Genomic DNA, 21353 nt, shown 5'->3' on the forward strand with positions numbered 1-21353 from the left:
CGGAAGACCGGGTCCTCCAGAAGCAGAGGGTTAAGACGCCACGTGGGAATAGCTTGCCGCTGCCGGGACCACTGCAACACCCCCAGACAGGGGTTATGATCCGAGAGAGTTTTCGCTAGATACTCACTATGTCGCATCAGCGAGTGGACGTCCGAAGAACACAGTATACCATCCAATCTGACATACAGCTCATGGGGGGCAGAATAGAATGAGTAATCCCTGTCCAGCGGGTGATGAGTACGCCAAGTGTCTACCAGACCCCAGGTGTCCTGCCAGCTACTTCGAGTATTGGCCACCCGACGCACCGCCGACTGTGCCAGGGGGGGGGTGGGACCTATCCAACTCCACATCCGTTACTGAATTAAAGTCCCCTCCCAGTACCACCGGCCCCGTCAAATACGCCGCCAACTGCCCCGACAGCCTGGAGAAAAACGCCGCCTGGTCTATATTAGGGGCATATACACTACACATGCTCAAATCCCTCCCATCCAGCCGCCCCTGCACTGCTACAAACCTGCCCTCCGGGTCTACCAATGTCATCAGGGGTTGGAAAGGGACACCCGCTCTCACCCAGATCAGAGCCCCCCGGGCAAACCTCGAAAAGGTGGTGTAGTATAATTGGCCCCGCCAGCGCCGCTGCAATGCCTTCCCCTCCTCTCTATCTAAGTGGGTCTCTTGAAGGAAGGCTACCTGAACCCCTCTCCGCACTAAGTATGCATGGATTTTATGTCTCTTCACCATAGAGATGAGCCCTCTCACATTCCAAGTCACAATTCTCAGTTCAAGGGGGGTCCCCATCCCATCGTCGAACCAACCATCCCATCCTACCCCTCCAAGGCACACTGACAACCCCCTGAAACCCTAAAACACCCCAACTCCCCGATTCCCCACCCCTCCCCAGAACAGGCTCTAAACTGCAGTCACCCATCCAAATACTCCCCCAAACAGAAACCAAATACTCTGGTAGCCACCAGAGTCTCACTATGTCCGTGAGGTTGAGGTGGTGACTCTACGCCTGACGGGTTGACGGTAGTCCTCCCCAAAGCATCCATGCCCAGTCTCCGTCAATGTCACTCCCCCCCAGCGGTCCATCCCCCGCAGGCTCCCCCACCCCCGGGGTCCCCAAGGATCTCCAGACCTTCCATCCATGGGTACCACCTGATATCCGGCCCTCCCTAAGCCCCAGCAAGCTCGAATCAGCGTCCCTCTCCACATGTACCCAGTCCTCCCTGCCCAAGTCCCCTAGTTCAGAGCCCGAGCACTCCCCAAACCTTCAAGCGTCCAACATTCCATCCGCCGTCCCCGGGGTAACATCTGGCAACACCTCCTCTTCGTCGACAGCGCCATCCGAATGGGAGTCCTCCGTGCCCTTCCTAGAGCCCGAATCCTCGCTGGGCTGGGAGGCCGTGGCCCCGGAAATCACAGAGACCGCCCGCAGCGCAGCTCGCCTCTCCAGAGCCATCTGGGATGCACCCGGAGATCGGGCCGCCGCCGTCCTCACCCTGTTGCGTCTGTTGCGACGGGCCTTCGTCGGGGTACCCCGCGGCCCCTCTCCAGCGGTATGCGCCGCCGCTTGGGGCCTGGCCGACTCCAGCCAACTCCAGGCTGCCGCAGGGTCAGTGAAGAAGAAAGCCGCCCCATCCATCACCACTCGGAGACGGGCCGGGAACAACAAAGAGTATTGCAGCCCCTCTTCCCGCAGTGCCCTCTTCACCGCCAGGAATGAGGTACGTCTGCGCTGAACCTCCATGGGGTAATCCGGGTAAATAGAGACCCGAGCGTTCTCCACCTGGTAGGGTCCCGAAGTTCTGGCCCTCTGAAGGATAATATCCCGGTCCTTGTAATGCAGCAGACGGGCCACCACCGGCCGGGGCGGCCTGCCCGGGTCCGGGGGACGGGCCGGAACCCTATGCGCCCTCTCCAGAGTAAAGAACCGCGTGAGTCCCTCGGGCGCCACCACCTCTTGCAGCCAGGTCTCCAGGTAGGTTATCATATCTCCCCCTTCGATCTTTTCCGGCAGCCCGACTACACGAATGTTATTGCGGCGGTTGCGCCCTTCAGCATCCTCGGCCCTCTTTTCCAGAGTCACCACCCGCCGTAGGAGATCCGCTGTCTGGTCCTCCAATACCTTCTGCGCTGGCTCCACCAGGTCCATCCTGTCCTCCGCGGTCTGGACCCTATCCACCAACTTCCTGTGATCCGCCCGGAGCAGCCCCAGGTCCGAGGATACCTGGGCGATATCATTCTGTAGCGCCGTTTTTGTGTCCGCTATGGCCTGTAAGATCTGGTCGAGCTGTCGCTGCTGTAGGCCCGCCGCAGAATCAGCGCCAGTGCCACCCTTGCCGCCATCGGTAGGGTCCCCCGCCGACTCCACCGAATGCCCTCCCGGCTTGAGTCGTGGCTTGACCATGCTCCCGGCCAGGCGGTGCTTCCGAGAGGCCCTCCCCAAGCGGCCTCCAGGCCCGCTTACCAGATCTGCAGTGCACCCCCTCGTCGGCCCCAGGGGCCTTCTCCACCGTGCCTTCGGTCCGCCGGGGAACCAGCGCCCTCCTGCCTCTCACCGGGCTCCTCGGCGGGGGGGGCCGCCAGCCGTCTCTAGAGCTGCTGTGTCCGGGGCCTTGTCCGGCCCTCTCCACTGTCCTCCGAGAGACGTCAGGATCGTCGCACCACCCAGAAGCCAGGACCGCCCGTCCGCTGCCTATGGTCAGTCAAGCCGCTACCTTCAAGGGGTCGCTGCACCCACCGCGTTGGCCCACTTAGCACGTGGCGTCTCTCTGTGGGCGCTCCAGTTCCAGGCCCTCCTCCACCGACACAAGCCCAGTGCCGTCCGCCGTGTCGCCACTGCCCTGCAGCTCTGCCACCGCCGCCAGGTCACTCTACTGCTGGCATCCCAGCCCCGGGCTGCGCTCCGAGGGCGATCCCCGCCGCCACTCTCCAACCAGCAGGGCCCGGCCGGCACTTCCGGTGCCCGCGGCCGATGCAGCCTCACTTCCGGCCCGCTCCGCCAGCACTGTGGGCCGCTGCTTCCCGTCTCCTCCGAGGCTGCCCAAGATGGCCGGCGGCCGCCCGCCTCCGCCGCTTCTCCTTCGCTGCGTCCGCCCACTGCGTCGCGTTCCACCCCGTCCGACTGCTCCAGGGGTCCCGAGGTGGCAGGGGGAGCCCTCCGGGAGCGTCAAACCGCCGGGGGGACACTTGTTTCAGGATCAGTTGCTGGGCTGGATGCGGAGCTCGTCGCTCACGCGTCCATGCCCGTCGGCTGCCAAGCCACGCCCCCACATTTTATCCTTGCTGACAATTTCCTTTAAAAAACGAAATAAATATAAGTTGACAGTCAGACTCCTCAATTCATGACACAGACCCTCGTGACCCAACCACCTCTCTGCTGCCATACCCTAATCTCCAATTTATGGGTTCCCGGAGTGCATTTTATTCTCAGTTCCTGCTCATTATCTCACACTTGTGTTGTGTATTGATTTTAATCCCTTGTTGAAGAGTAGAAACAGTCCAGTTTGGACACAGTCTCCACCCGATTTTGAAAGACCGAATAATCTGTGCTCTATGGGCAACATCCAGCAAAACCACATGTTTTGTGTTCTGTTTTGTGATTTTAATCCCCTCACACACCCCTACAGACACTCACACTCTCTTGTATGAGCTGGCTGTGTTGTTTCTTATTGATTGTTTGTTCTGAAACATCAATAGATTTTTGGGCGCTTTTGTGCCAAATATGCACTGTTTCTTCTGCCAAAATCAAGACCCCTGACACTTTCTCAAAATAAAAGAATGCTTGCACTTTGCGTTTCTCTGTACATGTGCTAGTCACAAGTTATTGCATGGGTACTCCTAAACATTCCTCTAGTGGCTAAAAAGTGCAGTGTTGGGTTTGACCAAGCCCTGCAGTGATATTGGTAAAAGTGAACAGTTTAAAATAGATCTAGAAAACATTTTTTGCTGTCCTCCAACAAAAGAGTCACTGAATAATGATGCATTTGTAAAGTAGAAATCTCCCATTACATTGGTCCAAAGTGCCTAGGCTTCCAAGATTACCACTAAGAGAATTTGCGGATTCACCCCGAGGATCCCTAAAGTATTAGAATTTGTGCATTTCTCCTTTTGGAATGCACAGCCAGAATACCAACTGTGCAAAGCGTACCTGAAGAAAATTTTTCAAAATCAACTTTATTGATTTTATTGTGCAAATGAAACAGGACAGAGCTAAATTAAAACTGCTTTCACCATGCATAGTTTTTTTAACAGCTGTTTATCTCTCGAAATGCAGTCTTAGTATAATTTTATTTTATGTGATTGCCAGCTCATTGTATTCCCACCAAATCCCCCCCAGATTCTAGCTAGCGGTTGCTTGAGGACATGCTCTGGACTTATAAATGGCCTCCTCCTGTTTTGCACACCAATCCAATGCAGCTTGCCGATCGTGTGTGGGAGTGGGGGATTCTATTTACATGCAATATCTCTATTTCCAATTATCTCTGCCGTTCCCCCCTCCCCCCCCCCCCCCCAGCGTGCATTCTCCACTGATTCCCCCAAGGTCAACCAGAATACCCTGTAGGGTAATCCTGGGTAATAACTCAATATGCCTCTCCAAGACGCATCGGCATTTTTCCCATTCTCTGCCAGGATTTGGCGATCATAGGGCATGCCAGACCATGTGAACAAAATATGTATCTTCATTTGCGCAGAGGAAGCATGTTAGTGCAGGAAGTTTACCGGTGTGTCAGAGGTGTTGTGGTGTGGGATAAATTACATGTCGGTAGTGCAGTTGGACCAGCCTAAGAGTGGAGGAGATGGCAATTTCATGAGGGGCCATCAAATCCTCTGGCCAGTCTGTGTCACCAAGGGATCAATTCCCCTCTCCCATTTTTACTTGAGGGCTACAAATCTGTCGAGCATTAATTACTAGTGAGTGGTTTGGCTTCCAGTGGGTTGTATTCTGGTATTTCTGAGATTTTGGATTGATGACTGATGAGTGTATGGTGGAGATGTAGGTATTTAAGGAATTGAGTGTGGCACAAGACAAAATGGGTTTTGTAAATTGTGTAATGATCTCAAGTGCGAACTTTGTCAGACATCCCCCCTACGTTTGTGGTGCCAATCTTGTCCCACTTGCTAAACCTCTCTTGTTGAGCCGTGTGGATCAGCTATCTCCCCTGCCATATCTGGGGTTGTTGTGTCAATTTCTTGCCACACTCCATCAACTACAGTGCAGCACACCAGCTCAAATGTACTACCATAGTGATTTCTGGGGTGTTGTGTCAGCATTGGGCAACCATACAGTAGTCCCATCACATTGTCTAGATCTAGCGGGGAGAGCGCTGACTGGGAAGCTGGGTTATTCCATCCACCATCCAGTCAATCGTTAATCATCAAAACTTAAGTAATGTAGCCGGAGATTCACCATTCTCATTCCTCCATCATCTACCAACTGTCAACCCTTATTTTGGGAGATACAGGGAAGAAAACCCACCCACAGGAAGGAGCGGATCATAGATGTGATGCCTGTGAACCAGTAGTTGCAGACCAAGCAAGGTATGTTTTGAAGGGCATATAGAAGGCATGGGAGTATTGTGTTGGATGCGGCCACCCTGCTGAAGATGGGGAGTGGATGGTTTGCCCATTTATGATGGTCTATGTTTGTTCTGGTTTAAAGGAGAGAAAGGTTGAGGCACCACATCAGAGCTGGATCCAGAGAAATGTGAATGCTCCGATACTGGAAGCTAAAATGCCATATAGAGCTAGAGGTTTGCGAGGCCATGATCTCATTCTTCCCATTAAGTGTAACCAGTAGGGAATTAGTCCAGTTTGTTTAAATGCCAGGGGCCTCCTCCTATAAATCAAGGATTTGTTAAAATGCGTGGACTTGAGTGTTGGAGATCGTCAGCAAAAGGTGCTATTCTATCTTCCACAGAGTCTCCACTTTGCCATGTCTGCAGTTGAGCATCACACACAATCAGCCCAGCCAGGGGCTCTATAGCAAGAACAACAAAGAAGGGAGGGGGAAGAATGGCATTGTCGGGTTCCCCTATGTATCAGGAATACATTTGACACCTTACCATTTACCTTAGCTTGTGATCCCTGAACCCAAGGAACTGGAGTATCAAGAACCTTAGAGCTTTGTATTTGTATAAGCAGCCATTGAGCAGTCCTGGGTCCCTGAATTTGACAGCAGAGCAAAGGACACTGCACTTTATTACCGACGGGCTCTAGGTTACGCACCTGCGTTGCTACGAGAGGTACCAGACTTGATATGATTTTAGCAGCCTACACTAGCAACCCTACACTCTTCCTACTCCCTGCTGACGAGAGGCAACTACCTCGAAACACGTGTCCAGGGATGGCTAACGCTACTCTGACTTGCACGCACCACTGAGCATAGGCGTACCCGCCGACGCTGACTACAGGGACCACAGTTCATTGGGGTAACACGTAGGTAGGTCAGCAGTGTGCGACCATTTTGTTTAGTACATTTGACACCTTACCATTTATTAATATTTGTAAAGGCCTTTGAAATATCTCCTGAATCAGGTCACGAAAGCTCCTACATTTAAAAACCTTAAGAAAGACCAATCAAGAGTCCAATGCCTTCAGAAAGTCTACAAGTAGGAGAGCACATGGGTCCTGTAGGCATGGAGTGAAAGCAGGCCAGCTCCATGTGCACACTGCATATACAGTGACAGGTGTTACTGTTGAACATGAAGCCACATATATGAAGAAACTCTTTAGTAAGAGAGATTAACCTCCCAACATAAAGTATCCAACATGTGAGAGCAAGGGATACTTCCCAGCTCCTTGTTCAGGGGTCCTCTCGCCACTAATATTTTATGTCAGATTGCAGGTAAATGAAGGGCAGGCGGGCAAGGCAGTGCTGACTGCGGGTATCCTGTCTACTCACTAATCCAAGCACAGATTCACCTGCCTAATCTAAGACTACATGCTGGGGCTCAGACAGCAGCAGACAACCACACAAGACCAATCTAAAAATACCACAATTTCACCAAAGGACATGGCAAAATAGAATCGTGCATACCCATTATCTCTGCACCCACACTCCTCATCAGCACCGTCTGACTCTGGACCATTAATCTACTTCAGGCCAATCATCTATGTGTTCCTCAGTACCAGAACAAAGTACCTTAGCTTGTGATCCCTGAACCCAAGGAACTGGAGTATCAAGAACCTTAGATCTTTGTATTTGTATAAGCAGCCATTGAGCAGTCCTGGGTCCCTGAATTTGACAGCAGAACAAAGGACACTGCACTTTATTACCGGCATTCTACACCAGAGGTGGCAGTCCTTAAATTCTGTTGATCATTCATCCACCCTTTCCCATGGTGGTGTGACTGCATTTTCAAAAGCAGTATGCTGGGCAGGCAACAGATACTTTCGCAATTTGTCAGCAGTCGCTGATAGAGAGGCACTAGAATTTGCATTGGACAGTGTCAGCACTCCTTTGCAGGTCTGTCACAGGGCAGCTCCAGTAGTAGGTGGCACTGCTGCACTTTTAAAGTAGCCTTACCAGGAGCAGGACTGCTGTACTAGTTTACACTGGTAATTGTTTTCTGTCTGGGCAAAGACTTATGGGTGATTCGTCAAGGAGTCTTGTCTTCTGTAACTTGAGGTAGACAGTTCTCCGAGGGAGGTGTGCATGTGGGTGTGTGAGAATGTTTGTGTGGGGTGTCAATGTATGCATGTGTGTGTCTGCCTGCCTTGGATCCTCGGCAAGCCCTATGCTCCCACCACAGTAAGATGCCACACAATGTTGGTGTCTTCTGAAAGACTGTCCTGACGAGACCCTTTAAATTGGAACAGGGTCGAAACGCCGTTGACTTGAAAGGCAAATCAATAAAGCAACACTTAGAATGCTTGAGTGTTAACTTGAATTATTATTTGTTTATGATTGCCTTGGAAAAGAAAAATATAAACCTTTTTTGTATGTTGCACTTTATATTAACTGTTTGTTTAGGTTTAGTATATTTTTTTCATTGGGACACTATTTTGTAAATTGTATGTATAATGTCAATTTGTATTTTGTATTTATGTCTACATTCTATGAAAATATTCTTGTAATATAAAGGAAAAATATTCTTTACAATAAGACCTACTGTGTATGGTTTTGCCTTTTCTTCTGACATCTCGTTTAAACCCCTTCCTTCATTGACCATTATTATAGACTATATACTGTATTGATAAATATTAATCCACACGAGCTATTGTTTCCTCACAACACACTACAATGAAGGTCATCTTAGTCAGTAAGTTTGGGCGGACCCCTGAAAAGTATAGGCAACGGTTCAGGGCCAGCCACAAGATCTCATCACAGACATGGGGGGGATTTTTTAAAGTATGCTATTGAGGCACTGAAGGGCTGGTTGAGAGGCAGAAAAGTTGATGATTATACAGGGCTGTACAACCTATTTGTGAAGGAGCACATGCTTGATATTTATTATTCAGAGCTGCACCAGTACCTGGTTAATAGTAAGCTTTCTGACCCCCAGGAAGCTTGCTGATGAGGCAGTTCTCTGGTTCAGCACCAGAGTGTCCATGAAGGTCTCTGCGGGGCCTCCAAAAGGTGGTCAGGGTTCCCAACAGAAGAAAGAGAGGGGATCATAAAAAGTAGGAGTGGGTGGAACTACGGAGTTATTCTCTGCGGAATTCAGCAGAGTTACATAAAACTTTTGCGATACGGCAGAGTTCCTTCCACCCCATAGGAACTCGTTTTGCTACTGCCTCATTAAGACTTGTGAATCACTGTTCTCTGTAGTACTGAACGAGACACAGCCTGCTCTATATATTGTATCTATATTGTACATTCCGCTGTTGTGCACATGCGCTGTCCGAGGAAGCTGTTGGCAGTACTGTGCGGGTCATGTAGCAGCCTGGTTTCTCTCATATAATTTCTTCTTTGCTCTGGAATGTGGGTGAAGGAGGGGTGGAAGGGGGGGGGGGGGGTGAGAACTGAGGGTTCCGGTCCTTGTTCTAGATGCAAGTTCTGAGTGGGGCTCTAATTTTTGCAGCACACATGAAGTGATCTGGAAGGAAGTGAGTGCAAACTATACGCACCTCTAGACTGATAAGATTCACACCACTTTAAAGGGGATATGTACAGCCTCCTGTATTTTAAAATACAGTATGTTAATTGTATTACTCATTTCGGCTGAATTGAGTACAAAATGACCATATCCTTTGGGCTACTTCTTCTCCGAACAAATAACTGTAATGTATTACTACAATTGATTTACGGCAGATTGATTCTACCTTATCGTATTTTAATATCCTTTTTTGTCTATGACTAAACTAATGCAAAGTAAGTGCTTGTGATATAAAAGTTAACTCTTAAAAATGAGTTCCATGGAACAATTGTTGCTAGGTAATGGCCTAAACCCAGTTCGCATGGACGTATGGGTCGCTCTTGTTTCTCTGAATATGGAAATATATGTCAAAAGCAAACGGTAGCACTCAAATGCAATCTGTTAGAAAAGTAACAATAGTCGTGGCAGAGATGAGAACAAGCCCCCCCCCCGCCCCGGGGAAGGTAACACAATCAAATGACAACAAGACGATAGAAGTCGTATCTCGTATGGTTTCTGCACGGAGAGTGCTAGAGACCTACACTCCTTTTCTTCACTGGATTGGGGAACAGCAGAGGAGAGCAACTGCTATTTAAGGTACCTGCAATTGGTAAGAGGGCCATAGGGCCAATTAGGGTGAGCCTCTAGTTTGCATGCTTCTTCAGGTGTTAGTCACAGTAGTGCCATCTTAGAGTGCCCGTTTGGGCGTATCGTGGCCTATAAAAACATGCTTCAGTAAAACAGTGATGTGAAAAGGCATTCTTCTAAGCCTTAGATGACCCCTGTATTAAGTCTACTTCTTAAAAACAAAAAGAAAACCATGCATTTGTCAGGGGTTGCTTTAGAAAAAATAGGTATGACGTTCATATTCACTTGCCGGCCCACTGTGATGGGTCTGAAGTGTGTCCGCATACACGGGCGTATTTAGTCCCAGCCACCCCCATGTTGGTGTGAGGTGTGTTTAACCTAACTCATTAATGATGTATGCATCTAATTTCTTGAAAAACCAGAAAGTGGGTATGAGTGAAGGCTCCCCCCCCCCTGAAAAGGGGGGGCATGGAATTTGGGATCACTCATGGGAGTGCAGGCCTGACGTATTGGTCTACTAGTATTCGGTGTGTACAAATATGCTAAATGAGATGGCCATAATATTGGAATGTTTCAGGGGGTAGTTTGTGGTGGTGGACCTAATTTGATGTAGGTTAATGAATGATAGGGAGTGGCTGAATAGGAACACATATTCAAAGTATCAAAACATAATTTGCCGTTACCATTGGAAAAAAAAATGTTGTGGAACCCCATGTGAAGCACACTTTCTTTTGCCTGATGATAATCAATCAGGGTAATTTCAAGCGCACTACTCACCCGTGAGGGTCTCAAGGTGCTGGTGGGGGGGGGGGGGGTCGGGGGAGTCGGCAGTTCTGTATCAGTCGAAGAGCCAGGTCTTCAGAGCCTTCCTGAAGGTGTTCAGAGAAGGGGCGCGTCAGATGTCGGTGGGGTAGAGTACTGCCAGTAAGAAAGATAATATCATGGCCTCAGGCTAATAAGCAACCTATGTGGGTCTGTAGAGGTTCTATATCTTGGTGCATAGTGATTCACCGTGTATCAGGGTATGGTTGTCTTCATAGGGGCGCTTATTGAGGGATCACACTTCGTATCATGGAATTTCATTGTTTAGACCTCTTGTGTTTGTGGAGGGGTGGCAGATCCACCATTGTTCCTTTCTGAACAGTCATGTGGATCCACATGTTGTTGGTTTTTATCATGGCCCATCGTAGATCATCTGGCGAGTGATTTGAATCACAGAAATTATTGCATATTTTATGGTACTGCGCCTGCAGCGGATGATGCTCTGGTATTCTGTTATTCTTATTTTGACAGGTCTCGGTGTCATCCCTAACTTGTGGAGGCCAAATGGGCAGGTGATGAGGTAGACCAAGTTCTTTGTATTACAGTTTGTGTGGGTCGTTTGAGTCCAAACAAATTAGGGGCCTAATAAGACTTCTTCTGAGTGTTACGTTAGCAGGCAGACCCCATAGGACCCACAGAGATGGTGTCCTGTGACAAGTGGTAGTGTCCGCAGGTGTTCTGTGTTGGTGTCTGCTGGATGCGGGGTCTGGGTTGCACCAGGAGGTCGTTCAGGTACTGAGTATGCTTGAAAGCGAAGTGTGGTTGTGGGATCTCCAGGGACCCTGAGCATAGGATACCCCAATGTCTCTATAAAACGTGATTGACCTGATTGCAATTCGGGGTGAAGGGAGTGACACAGGTTAGGACATCTTCAGTGGGTCAGATGTTGGTCTTGAGGAGAGCTTTCCGATGGTTGTTTCATGTCCTCTTCTCGGCTCGTTTGCTGACTCCGAGAGGTTAGTTGCATAATGAAAGATTCCTGCTGAGCGTACCACATTGGGCATTATAGTCTTTCAATAAACTGCAGTTTCTGTGAAGGTGGAAGAATTTCCCATATGGTAAATTCTCCTGTAGGGCTTTTAGATAATGGCTGACAAATGGGAGTAGACTGTTGCAGTCAGTGGTCTTCTTGTAGGTCTTGGTGCATATGGTCTCATCATCAATGACAATCAGTATATCCAAATATGGTGTACCCCTTTCAGAGATGGACTGCGTGAATCTCAAGTTATGGGTTGAGTATGTTAATCCATCATCCAAACTCCTGACACACGGTGGTGTCGCCTCTCCAGAATATTAGGATGCCACCTATGTATTGTCACCACAGTAGAATGTTATTTTTAAAGGGATTGATTTTAGTGAAGATATGTTGTTGCTCAAAATGCCATATATAGGCAGCCCAGGTTCGGGGCAAATGTGCTGCCCATAGATGGTTTCCTGTATACGATGGTAGATATGGGCATTGAGCTTGTAGAAGTTATTCTTCAATGCGATGGTGGCACATTTAATGATGAAGTTGATGGGAGTTGCTGCATTCCACGTCTGTGCATGAAGGCTGATCTCAAAGACATCTTAGGTGGCCTCCTGGGGGTTGTTAGTATATAACACCTCTACATCCAGGGTCACGAGGAGGTCAATCTTCTGTTGATTATTGGTTTCTGCAATCAGATTCAGCATGTCCCTAGTGTCTTTCAAGAAAGGGGGGTTCTTGAGACAATTGGTTGAAGATCGTGATGACAGAACTTACTCAGAAGTTCCAATAAAGATCCAATACAGGAGACAATTGGTCTCCCTGAAGGAAGGTTGGTCCCTTTGTGTATTTTGGGTGAAATATAGAATCAAGGGACCCCATACGTGCAAAGAAGGGACAAGTGTTGCCTATAAGGTGCGTTTCTTGCAAGAGCAGGATGTCTGGGCCTCCTCTATGGCTGCTCGAAGGACCGCCCCCTCTTAGTTTTATCCAATAACCCATTTACATTCCAAGTAACAAACAGTACAGATCAGGGCTGCACCCCCTGCTTATTTCAGCCATCATGAAAACTGCAAGGAGTCATGAGGGGATGGGAAAGGCTCCATGCATGTGTGTGTGTAGCGCGGGTGTCCTTTTGTGTGCTGTTTGCAAGGCGTGAACATAAAAACAATCAAACAAAACTATGGTCTCTAAACCCCCATACTTTGAAAACTAGAAGTATCTGTTGATCCGCCAGCACTGAAGTGACGTCAAAGGGGCACACTGGAGATCCTACCTCTACCCACAAGCTGGACTGTATGTACCCTATTATAAACCCACCCCCCAATCAGGTAATGAGCTCGGCCTGGCCACCTCACCAAGCTCCATGGATACCCTCATACTTGCAATAGACCGAGGGGAACCACTGAGGTTCTGGACTTATAAGAGTCCAGAGGTGTCAGGGAAACAACACCCAAAGACCCCTGAGTTCCTCCTGTCTCGGTGCACAAATAAACAGAGACACAGGCTTCTCGATGGTGGCGTCAAAGACCAAGGTTTATTTACTGCAGGGACACAGAAGTCATAGGAACCACACAGAGGCAGAATCTACGAGACTGTTCAAATTGCATTAAGTGGGTTGTTCTTTAAATACACGCCAAATGTCTTTAGGCTACATTACACGAATATTTCTCATGCCCAACCCGGTATCCCAAACAAACAGTAAATAGACATCAAACAATAATTAGTCGTAGGATTTCGGTATTCGATCAGATTCCCTTGACAGTTTTCCATTCTTTGTCCGAACCTCCCCATCATAAAAATCGTAACCTCCCCATTGTAAAAGCCAAGAAGGAGAGGAGCAGAGCCAGGTGCAAAGGATTGAAAAGTAGGATAAGAGGTGTTTATGGATCATAAACGGGCATGGCTACCGTCTTCGGCCTTTCAGTCAGGACAACGGACACGAGAACCAGTATAGCAGGACTGGCCTCAGGCTGGGGAGGCAGCTTGATTCTGCCTAGTCATGTAGCGTCAGCCTCTCTCGGGGCTCGAGCTTACGTGTCCTTAACAAGGTGACTCTGCCGGGGTCATCGCCCGTTCATTGACTATGTGAGGGCAAGAAACAAAATGGATGCCGTAACTAAAATGGATGCCATGACTTTACAACAGAATGCCCTATTTCTCAGTGAATTCATGCTAGTTGCGTAGCGAAAACACTGTTATGCATATAATGGATCATTTGCGGTTCATTGGTACCAAAATCGTGTCAGTACTACGATACCGAATTCACGGGTTCGGATCGCTACAGAACCTCACCACCTTGGTCCCAACATGTTACATGAATGTGATTGTGAGCAAAGGGAAAAATATATAGATGCCGATACAATGAGTTTGTGTGGCTCGAAGAGCAGTCAGCAGAGCTCTGGTGTCTGGCGCAGGTCAGTGGCAACATGTGCGATCCTCTATGTGTCCCTGTCCGAAGCAGTCTGTTGGTCCCTGGGTTCAGTTCAACTCTGGCCTTTGACTCCTCTCCCTCACCGCCCTGTTGTTGTCGTGGCCATAGTCGTCGTTTCTCCAATAGGCCCTCCTGGTCTTAAGCAGATTCTAGGCCATCGCCAGCCTTGGCTCTGCTCAGGCACTGCCTCTTATCCACCCATGCCCAAGCCGCCTCCTGTGTCGAAGAAGAGTGACCTACCCTCAAAGAGTACTTTCAGACAGGCAGGAAAAAGCAGTATATACTGAACTCGCATAGCCCTCAGTTTTTGTCTCCCCCTTGTGACCCTGCCGATGCAGGTGGGGGAACAGGTTTCGTAAACTTATCAATTTTGCCATGTGTGGAGGGTTGAATTGCTTGTCCTTTCCTATGCCGAAAACACCCTTGTAAGTATCTCGAGTGCGGCTGGCTGAGTAGGTGGCTGGTTTGTAAGGGAATGTAGGTAGGTAGTGCCATCTATGGACTGCCACTCTGGGTTCTGCTGTCTCATGTCAGGACCTACGGTCCGTTCTGACTGTGGAAGCAGTCTTCCTGAAAGAGTCTCTCACCAACCCCTTTAGCCAACAACCCACCAGATCTGGGGGAGCTGCAGAAGCCCCCCCCGGAGTGACCCAGTCGCCACTGTATGTGCAGGGCGTATAGCCAAGGCATGAAAATAAATATGGCTGGTCTGGCCTGGGCCCACTGGCCTCTCTATGCTTCTCGCTGGGCAGGCAGCTTCAGATGCCTCAACTTGTGCCCTCACTCCTGAGGCCTTGACCAAGGAAGCGGGGCTATTCTTTCCCTAGGGTCCTGCCGTAAAGACTCCTGGGGTTTGGCACAGGCACCTCTATTGTGCCCCTGAAGAGGTAACCTTCTGTACCCTTCCACCCCCGGATCGCCCTGTAACTCCGCCTGCAACGCAAACAAAGCATTAAATAGTCCTACCCAACTGTGCTCCCCAGCCAGCGCGCCGGGTATGCGGTAGGGTGGGAGACGGCATGTCCGGCAGCAAAGAGGGTGCCTGAAAGGCAGGGGCAGGTATAAGTACCTTCCCCAACCCTCTGCGCGCCGGAAATGATGCGGCCCAACCAAGACTAGAGGAGGTGTTGGTGTGCCTAAGTGGCACTAAGGTGGCCGCACTTTTAGGTGGTTCACTGTGTGAGCCGCAGGCAGTCGCAGTGCCACCTGGGATCCATCCACCTCCACAACAGCATATTATCACCACCTCCCGGTCTGCAATCACCAAGGAAGCCTGGAGAATGGTTTGAGGGTATCCCCCCACCCCCCCACGTGGATGATGCCAGATAAAGGGAGGTGGCTGAGCTCAGCCTTGAGTGACTGCCATCTTCCACGGCTCGGCCAAACCACTTGATCACATTTGTTAATTAGATTGGTTGCTTGATTTACATCTTTTGATAGTTGGACCTGACTCATGCGCTCTGTCCTTTCTCACTGCTATCCCTGGCACTTCCTTTGTGACCCCTGGCCTCAGAGGGGGCACAAGCAGTCCCAAGAAAACAGGTCAACAGTCTCCAGGGAGCACTGTTTACCTTTCGCATCTCCGAGCGAGATTAATGTTTTTTTTAGAATTCGTAATTTAAATGCCACTCTTCTGAATAAACAAAAACATGTAATAAAGAAATACATTGTTGAACAACTTATCACGTTTCTATTTAATGAATCGATGACAAATTATGTTAGACCCATACCTTCACCTATCTGCTTAGTAATACTGATCAAGTGATCATAAATAATAATGATTTAACAATCATAGGAATACTGCCAGCCAACTTTTTTTTTTATAGCACAATATTATCCAGTTAAAAAAAGAAATGTGTAATATTTCCTTGGCATGTCATGTCAGCAGGATGATTAGCATACAGCTATGTATATAAAATTAACAGGTGTTTTTGTTAGTAACTGCTGGCTTGCATTAACTGTGCTCTTTGTGGGCTCTTAATTTCATGTCCAAAGTTCCTAGATGTCACTTCCTATGATGTCACTGAGGTCAAAGGATGTGCAATGTCATGTCCACTACCCCAAGCACTTTGGTGAATTGACGTCCATGAAACTAGAAAAAACCTGCTGAAGCACTGCTGCCATGCTGCTGCTGACCCTACCTGTGTGGATGCTCTCAGCCAGCTCAAACAGACCCCTTTGTGAAGTCGCTTGGTTCCTCACCAGAATATGACCGCCCCATGAAACTTCTGCAAATGCAGCAGAGCTGAATGATGACTGGCTTGAAGAGCACACCACCTCCAGGCCCCTGCAAGGACTTTAATGATTTACTGTTACATTTGACCATGTTGCTTTGTGGTGATCCAACATGCACGTGAGATGCTAGTTACGTGTACTGACACAAAAAATCTAGGCCCCCTTGGCAATAACTACAGTTTAGAATGTTACATCAATGGACTGTACTTGATGGTATACTACTATAATATTAAGAAATAAACATTAAATAATAAATATTTGCGAATAAATATTGTAGCCAGAGTATGGACCAGAAAAATATTGCAAAGGCATGTATAGATAGGTATGTATAAATTAACTGCCCTCAACACCACATACATGCACCTTGACACACACATAGCTGATTAACAGCAGAATGCATCAAGGCACTCAATGGGGTATTGAATTAATTTATTTGAAATTGCAGAGTGCAAAACCGACTAATTTCAAATAAAGGAATTCATTGGCCCCTTGTTAACCATGTTTCCTACTGGACTTGTTTGTAGATATTATGAGCCGGTCACCCGTTCGAGTGCACCCACTCACATACATTTGGAGTTAAGAATAGGAGATCATTACCTAACCAATATATATACTTACCTCTGCGATATTTTGGTAGTCGATATCCTGTCTACAATCGTTTTATATATCATAGTTTTGTGCTTGATATTGTGATATGTAACCATTTCACGGACTCCACTCCTTTGTTTGTTTGTGTTAATTCCCCCATGCTTTGTTTTTGTTTCAGGAAGGAAAATGCCTCTACGTTGTCCTATTGATGGCTGTCTTTTGGTGCACAGAAGCCTTACCTCTGGCGGTGACTGCTTTGCTTCCAATCATCTTATTTCCTTTCATGGGAATTCTGCCTTCCAACAAAGTTTGCCCGCAGTACTTTTTAGACACCAACTTTCTATTTTTAAGTGGTCTGATAATGGCGGCTGTCGTTGAAGAGTGGAACTTGCATCGCAGAATCGCTTTAAAGGTTTTAATGATTGTAGGAGTTCAACCAGCAAGGTAATAATCCTGTGTATTTAACCTTTGTTGTTTATGTATTGTGTCTTTGCTGTTCTGGATTGAACACATCCTTCTCATCTCTCTTTATTGGTACAAGAACCCAGTGCTTAATTTGAACTGGTGGTTTCTGGTGTTCGGCACCAGCACTTGACCGTCAACACTGGCACATATGACAGTCTGGCACATGGTGGCGCTGTTTGTCCAATTTAAAGATGAGCACAACAAAATGTGTTTATTAATTTAATATATCTATTAAAAATGACTAATAACTGCCAACCAATCCATTATTAAATCTTTGGGGACCTGGAATAGTTGGAATTGCTATACATGTAGGTGTGTGATGGACAGTAGTTTTGTTGATACTATCAGTGGCAGTGCTGTCATGGCCAATGGGTGGTGCAAGCTGCAGTGGGCCTGGCACTCCTATATATATATATATATATATATATATATATATATATATATATATAGATAGATAGATACATAGATACACAGAGCGCGCACGGTGCGCGAAGCGCACGGTGCGCGCACGGTTCGCAGTGCGCGCTGGGTGCGCACACCTCGCGATTTAAAAAAAATATATATATGTTTTTTTTCCCTTGGGGGACGGTGTAAAACCTGAAAAAAAAATAAAAACATAACTTAGCATTTAAAAAACCGTGCAAATTCACTTAAAAAACCATAGGTTTCACACATGTTATAGTTAGGAATTAGCATTTAAAAAACCTTGCAAATTCACTTAAAAAACCATAGGTTTCACACAGGTTATAGTTAGGTGGACATTTCACTCGTAAAAAACCAATGAAATTCCCCCGTTATAGTTAGTGCAGGCAACTATAACTCACGCGACCGCAATCCTTTGCTGATGACGTCAGATATTACATCACTGATGACATATGTGTCTTTCTGAAAAATAAATATTTGTAATATATGTATAGCTAAAGATTAATGGAAGAAGACATGGGTAAATAAGTGTCTAAATACAGTGATGTAATATCTGACGTCATCAGCAGAGGATTGCGGTCGCGTGAGTTATAGTTGCCTGCACTAACTATAACGTGGGAATTTCATTGGTTTTTTACGAGTGAAATGTCCACCTAACCATAACCTGTGTGAAACCTATGGTTTTTTAAGTGAATTATATATTCACTTAAAAAACCATAGGTTTCACACATGTTATAGTTAGCTGGACATTTCACTCATAAAAAACCAATGAAATTCCCCCGTTATAGTTACTGCAGGCAACTATAACTCACGCGACCGTAATCCTCTGCTGATGCTAATACTGTATTTAGACACTTATTTACCCATGTCTTCTTCCATTAATCTTTAGCTATACATATATTACAAATATTTATTTTTCAGAAAGACACATATGTCATCAGTAATGTAATATCTGACATCATCAGCAGAGGATTGCGGTCGCGTGAGTTATAGTTGCCTGCAGTAACTATAACGGGGGAATTTTATTGGTGTTTTATGAGTGAAATGTCCAGCTAACTATAACATGTGTGAAACCTATGGTTTTTTAAGTGAATTTGCAAGGTTTTTTAAATGCTAATTCCTAACTATAACGTGTGTGAAACCTATGGTTTTTTCAGTGAATTTGTACGGTTTTTGAAATGCTAATTTATTTATGTATTATTTTTTTTTGATATTTATTTTACAATAAACTACGTATTTTTTTTGTGTTTTTCAGGGTGCGCGCACTGTGCGCGCACCCCCGCGATTCAGGGACCCCCTGACAAGGGCTAGGGGGTCAGGAACTCTCTACCCTGCCCCCTTTTCACGTTCGCCACCTTCCTTGTTCACTCTCGCACTGAAAACAAACAAAATGGCGGCCGACACTTCCTGATTTCGACCGATTCGAACGTTGACTAACATGTAACCACCAATCAGAATTACGCTCGCGCACGTTAGGGTGCTCGCACGGTGCTCGCACGGTGCGCGCACCCTGCGCGCATATAGATATATATATGCTTTTAAATGCTATTTTCTCCGGAAATACTGAACAGATTTACACCAGACCTGCAAAAGGCACTTCCTTGACATTATGGCTACCTCTCTGCCAAATTTCAAGTAATTCTGTTCAGCCGTTCGGGCTGTAGCTGTGTCTAAAGGTCCTATGGAAAAATGCATGGGAAAAACGCGTTTTGGGACCCCCCTTTTATCTCAGCCCCCGCTTGACGAATCCCCCCGAGACTTTCAGGGTAGGAGCGGAGCGTAGCGCCGCACCTATTTTGAAAACTTCGCGAGGATTCGTCGACCGGCGCCAAAGTTATTCAAAATAGAATGTTGCGGATTTCCTATGGAAACATGGTCCTAACTATAACTACCTACTGGCGACCGCCAGTAGGTAATATATATATTTTTTACAAATTAAGCACTGCAAGAACTTGTTTTCAGGCAGTTAATCATACGTTCCCCACTTCAGGGAAACTTTATTTTCTAATTTCTAAATGAAGTATGACACCATATCCAGAAATGTAGTTTCTCACTTCTTCCAGCAAAATGTTCCCTTAGAATCCTCTATGGTTTGCAAAAATAGGCATATTGGGCAGTTTAGATACAAATGAAACGGGCACTGACAAAGGCACCCGAGGCAACAAGTAATTGGTCTATGAACGCCCACAAGCCATTACTTGACTTGGGAAATATAGGTATCTCCTTTTCCGTACTCTCTAGCATTAAATATTACGTCCTTGCCAGTGTTACCTTACTGTGGAGACTTCAAGAACATTGGGATCGAGCATAGATTGAGCAGTGCACGAGACACTGACCTTCCATTGATGTCCAACCAGTAGGCTGACCCTCTACTTAGAGAAGCAACAGGTCCTGCGTCTTTTCTGAAGTAAGGTAAAAGCGCAATGATGCCAGGATAATTTAAGTGGACATCGGCATTGCATTCTCAATGTAAAATTTAGCCTTACGGCTAGAGCGGTCGACCTCGGAGCTGAGGAACCGGGTTCGAGTCTCGTCAACAACTTCAACTTCATGTGATTCTGGGAAAATCACTTAATCTCACTGGGCCTAACAAAAATGAATATGTCCTTCTGTAACGAAACTGGTGCTCATGTAAAACGCTCTGATACCTGATGTCTCGGGTCTAGTTCGCGCTATATAAAACTAAAAAAAGAAAAAAAAATATGAGTGAGCCCAAGCACCAAACAATACATCTTGAACATCTTGCACTTGGGCCTTTGCACCGTGGTTAAAATGAAAATACTTGAGTGGGAAGTGTACCACTGTAAACTATGAAAAATACGGGAAAATCCAAACAGCAAGCCACTGTGGTGCCACAAAGAAAGTGGGCCGCTGCACTGTCAAAATATTTACCCTCAAAGTGCAACAACGCGTTACTTTCTAAAAGAAGCTAAAGAGAGCACAAATTATATGACCTCAACAAAAAAGGAAGTTTGGGGATTGTTTTTATGCTTTGTGGGTGGAATTTCCTCGAGGAGAAATTGGCATAGAAAGAGGCTTTGGAAAAGAGTGCTAGGAGTTTAAGGAGGAACTTTCTACTCCGATCAACAATGCGAAGAGGGAGGAGATGAGGAGGTAACCATGCCTAGATATGTCTGAAGTGAGTTGTTTCTCCTACTAACTAAAGGCATTCACTGTCAGACATCAGTGACCGAAGACACCTATATAAACTGCATGAAAGAAATTCAAAATACCAATTTGCATAAGCTATACACTGAGGTATTTGGACATTTGTGCTCTCAAAAATGCATATCGTAGTGTCAGTTTGCCACAGCAGACTGTTAGATGCCTCAAACAATTAGTGAGATGATCATTGTTCTACCACTAATAATACCTTAAATATAAAGAATTAGGGAATGTACTGTTCATCAAATTATCTGAATAAGACAGTAAAGAGTATCTTAAAGCGCCTAAGTTTCCCAGGTGCGTGAGTAGTCCATCCCTTCATTGAATTCTGGGACATGTAGTGCTGGTTTTATAACTGAATGAAAAGAATATATATTCTGGAATGCAAAGAAATAGCCTGACCTAGATAAACTACTCCGCTGTGGACCTTTGGAACTTGGGAAGGTTGGTATATACCACAGAAGAATGATGCAGCACTGGAATGGACAGAAAAAAAAACAATTGATCAACTAATTAATCGTCCTGCTCCAGGACCTTAGTGATTATTTGCACTAAATGATGATACCACTGACAGTGATGCTGA

At 46.8% G+C, this 21353-nt stretch overlaps 1 protein-coding gene across 3 annotated transcripts in view; it reads left to right on the forward strand.

Annotated features, from left to right (window-relative positions):
* Window positions 1–21353, forward strand: part of SLC13A3 (solute carrier family 13 member 3) — a 269140-nt gene that overhangs the window by 33726 nt on the left and 214061 nt on the right. For 2 of the 3 annotated variants that reach the window (XM_085619309.1, XM_085619311.1), the window contains exon 2: window positions 16896–17161. In XM_085619309.1, the coding sequence (XP_085475435.1) occupies window positions 16896–17161 (266 nt within the window). Of the gene's footprint in view, window positions 1–5468; window positions 5545–16895; window positions 17162–21353 lie in introns of all 3 variants that reach the window. The other variant, XM_085619310.1, reaches the window with a different exon arrangement.

This window comes from Triturus cristatus, chromosome 7 (genome assembly GCF_964204655.1).
Source record: "Triturus cristatus chromosome 7, aTriCri1.1, whole genome shotgun sequence".
NCBI classification, from domain to species: Eukaryota; Metazoa; Chordata; class Amphibia; order Caudata; family Salamandridae; genus Triturus; species Triturus cristatus.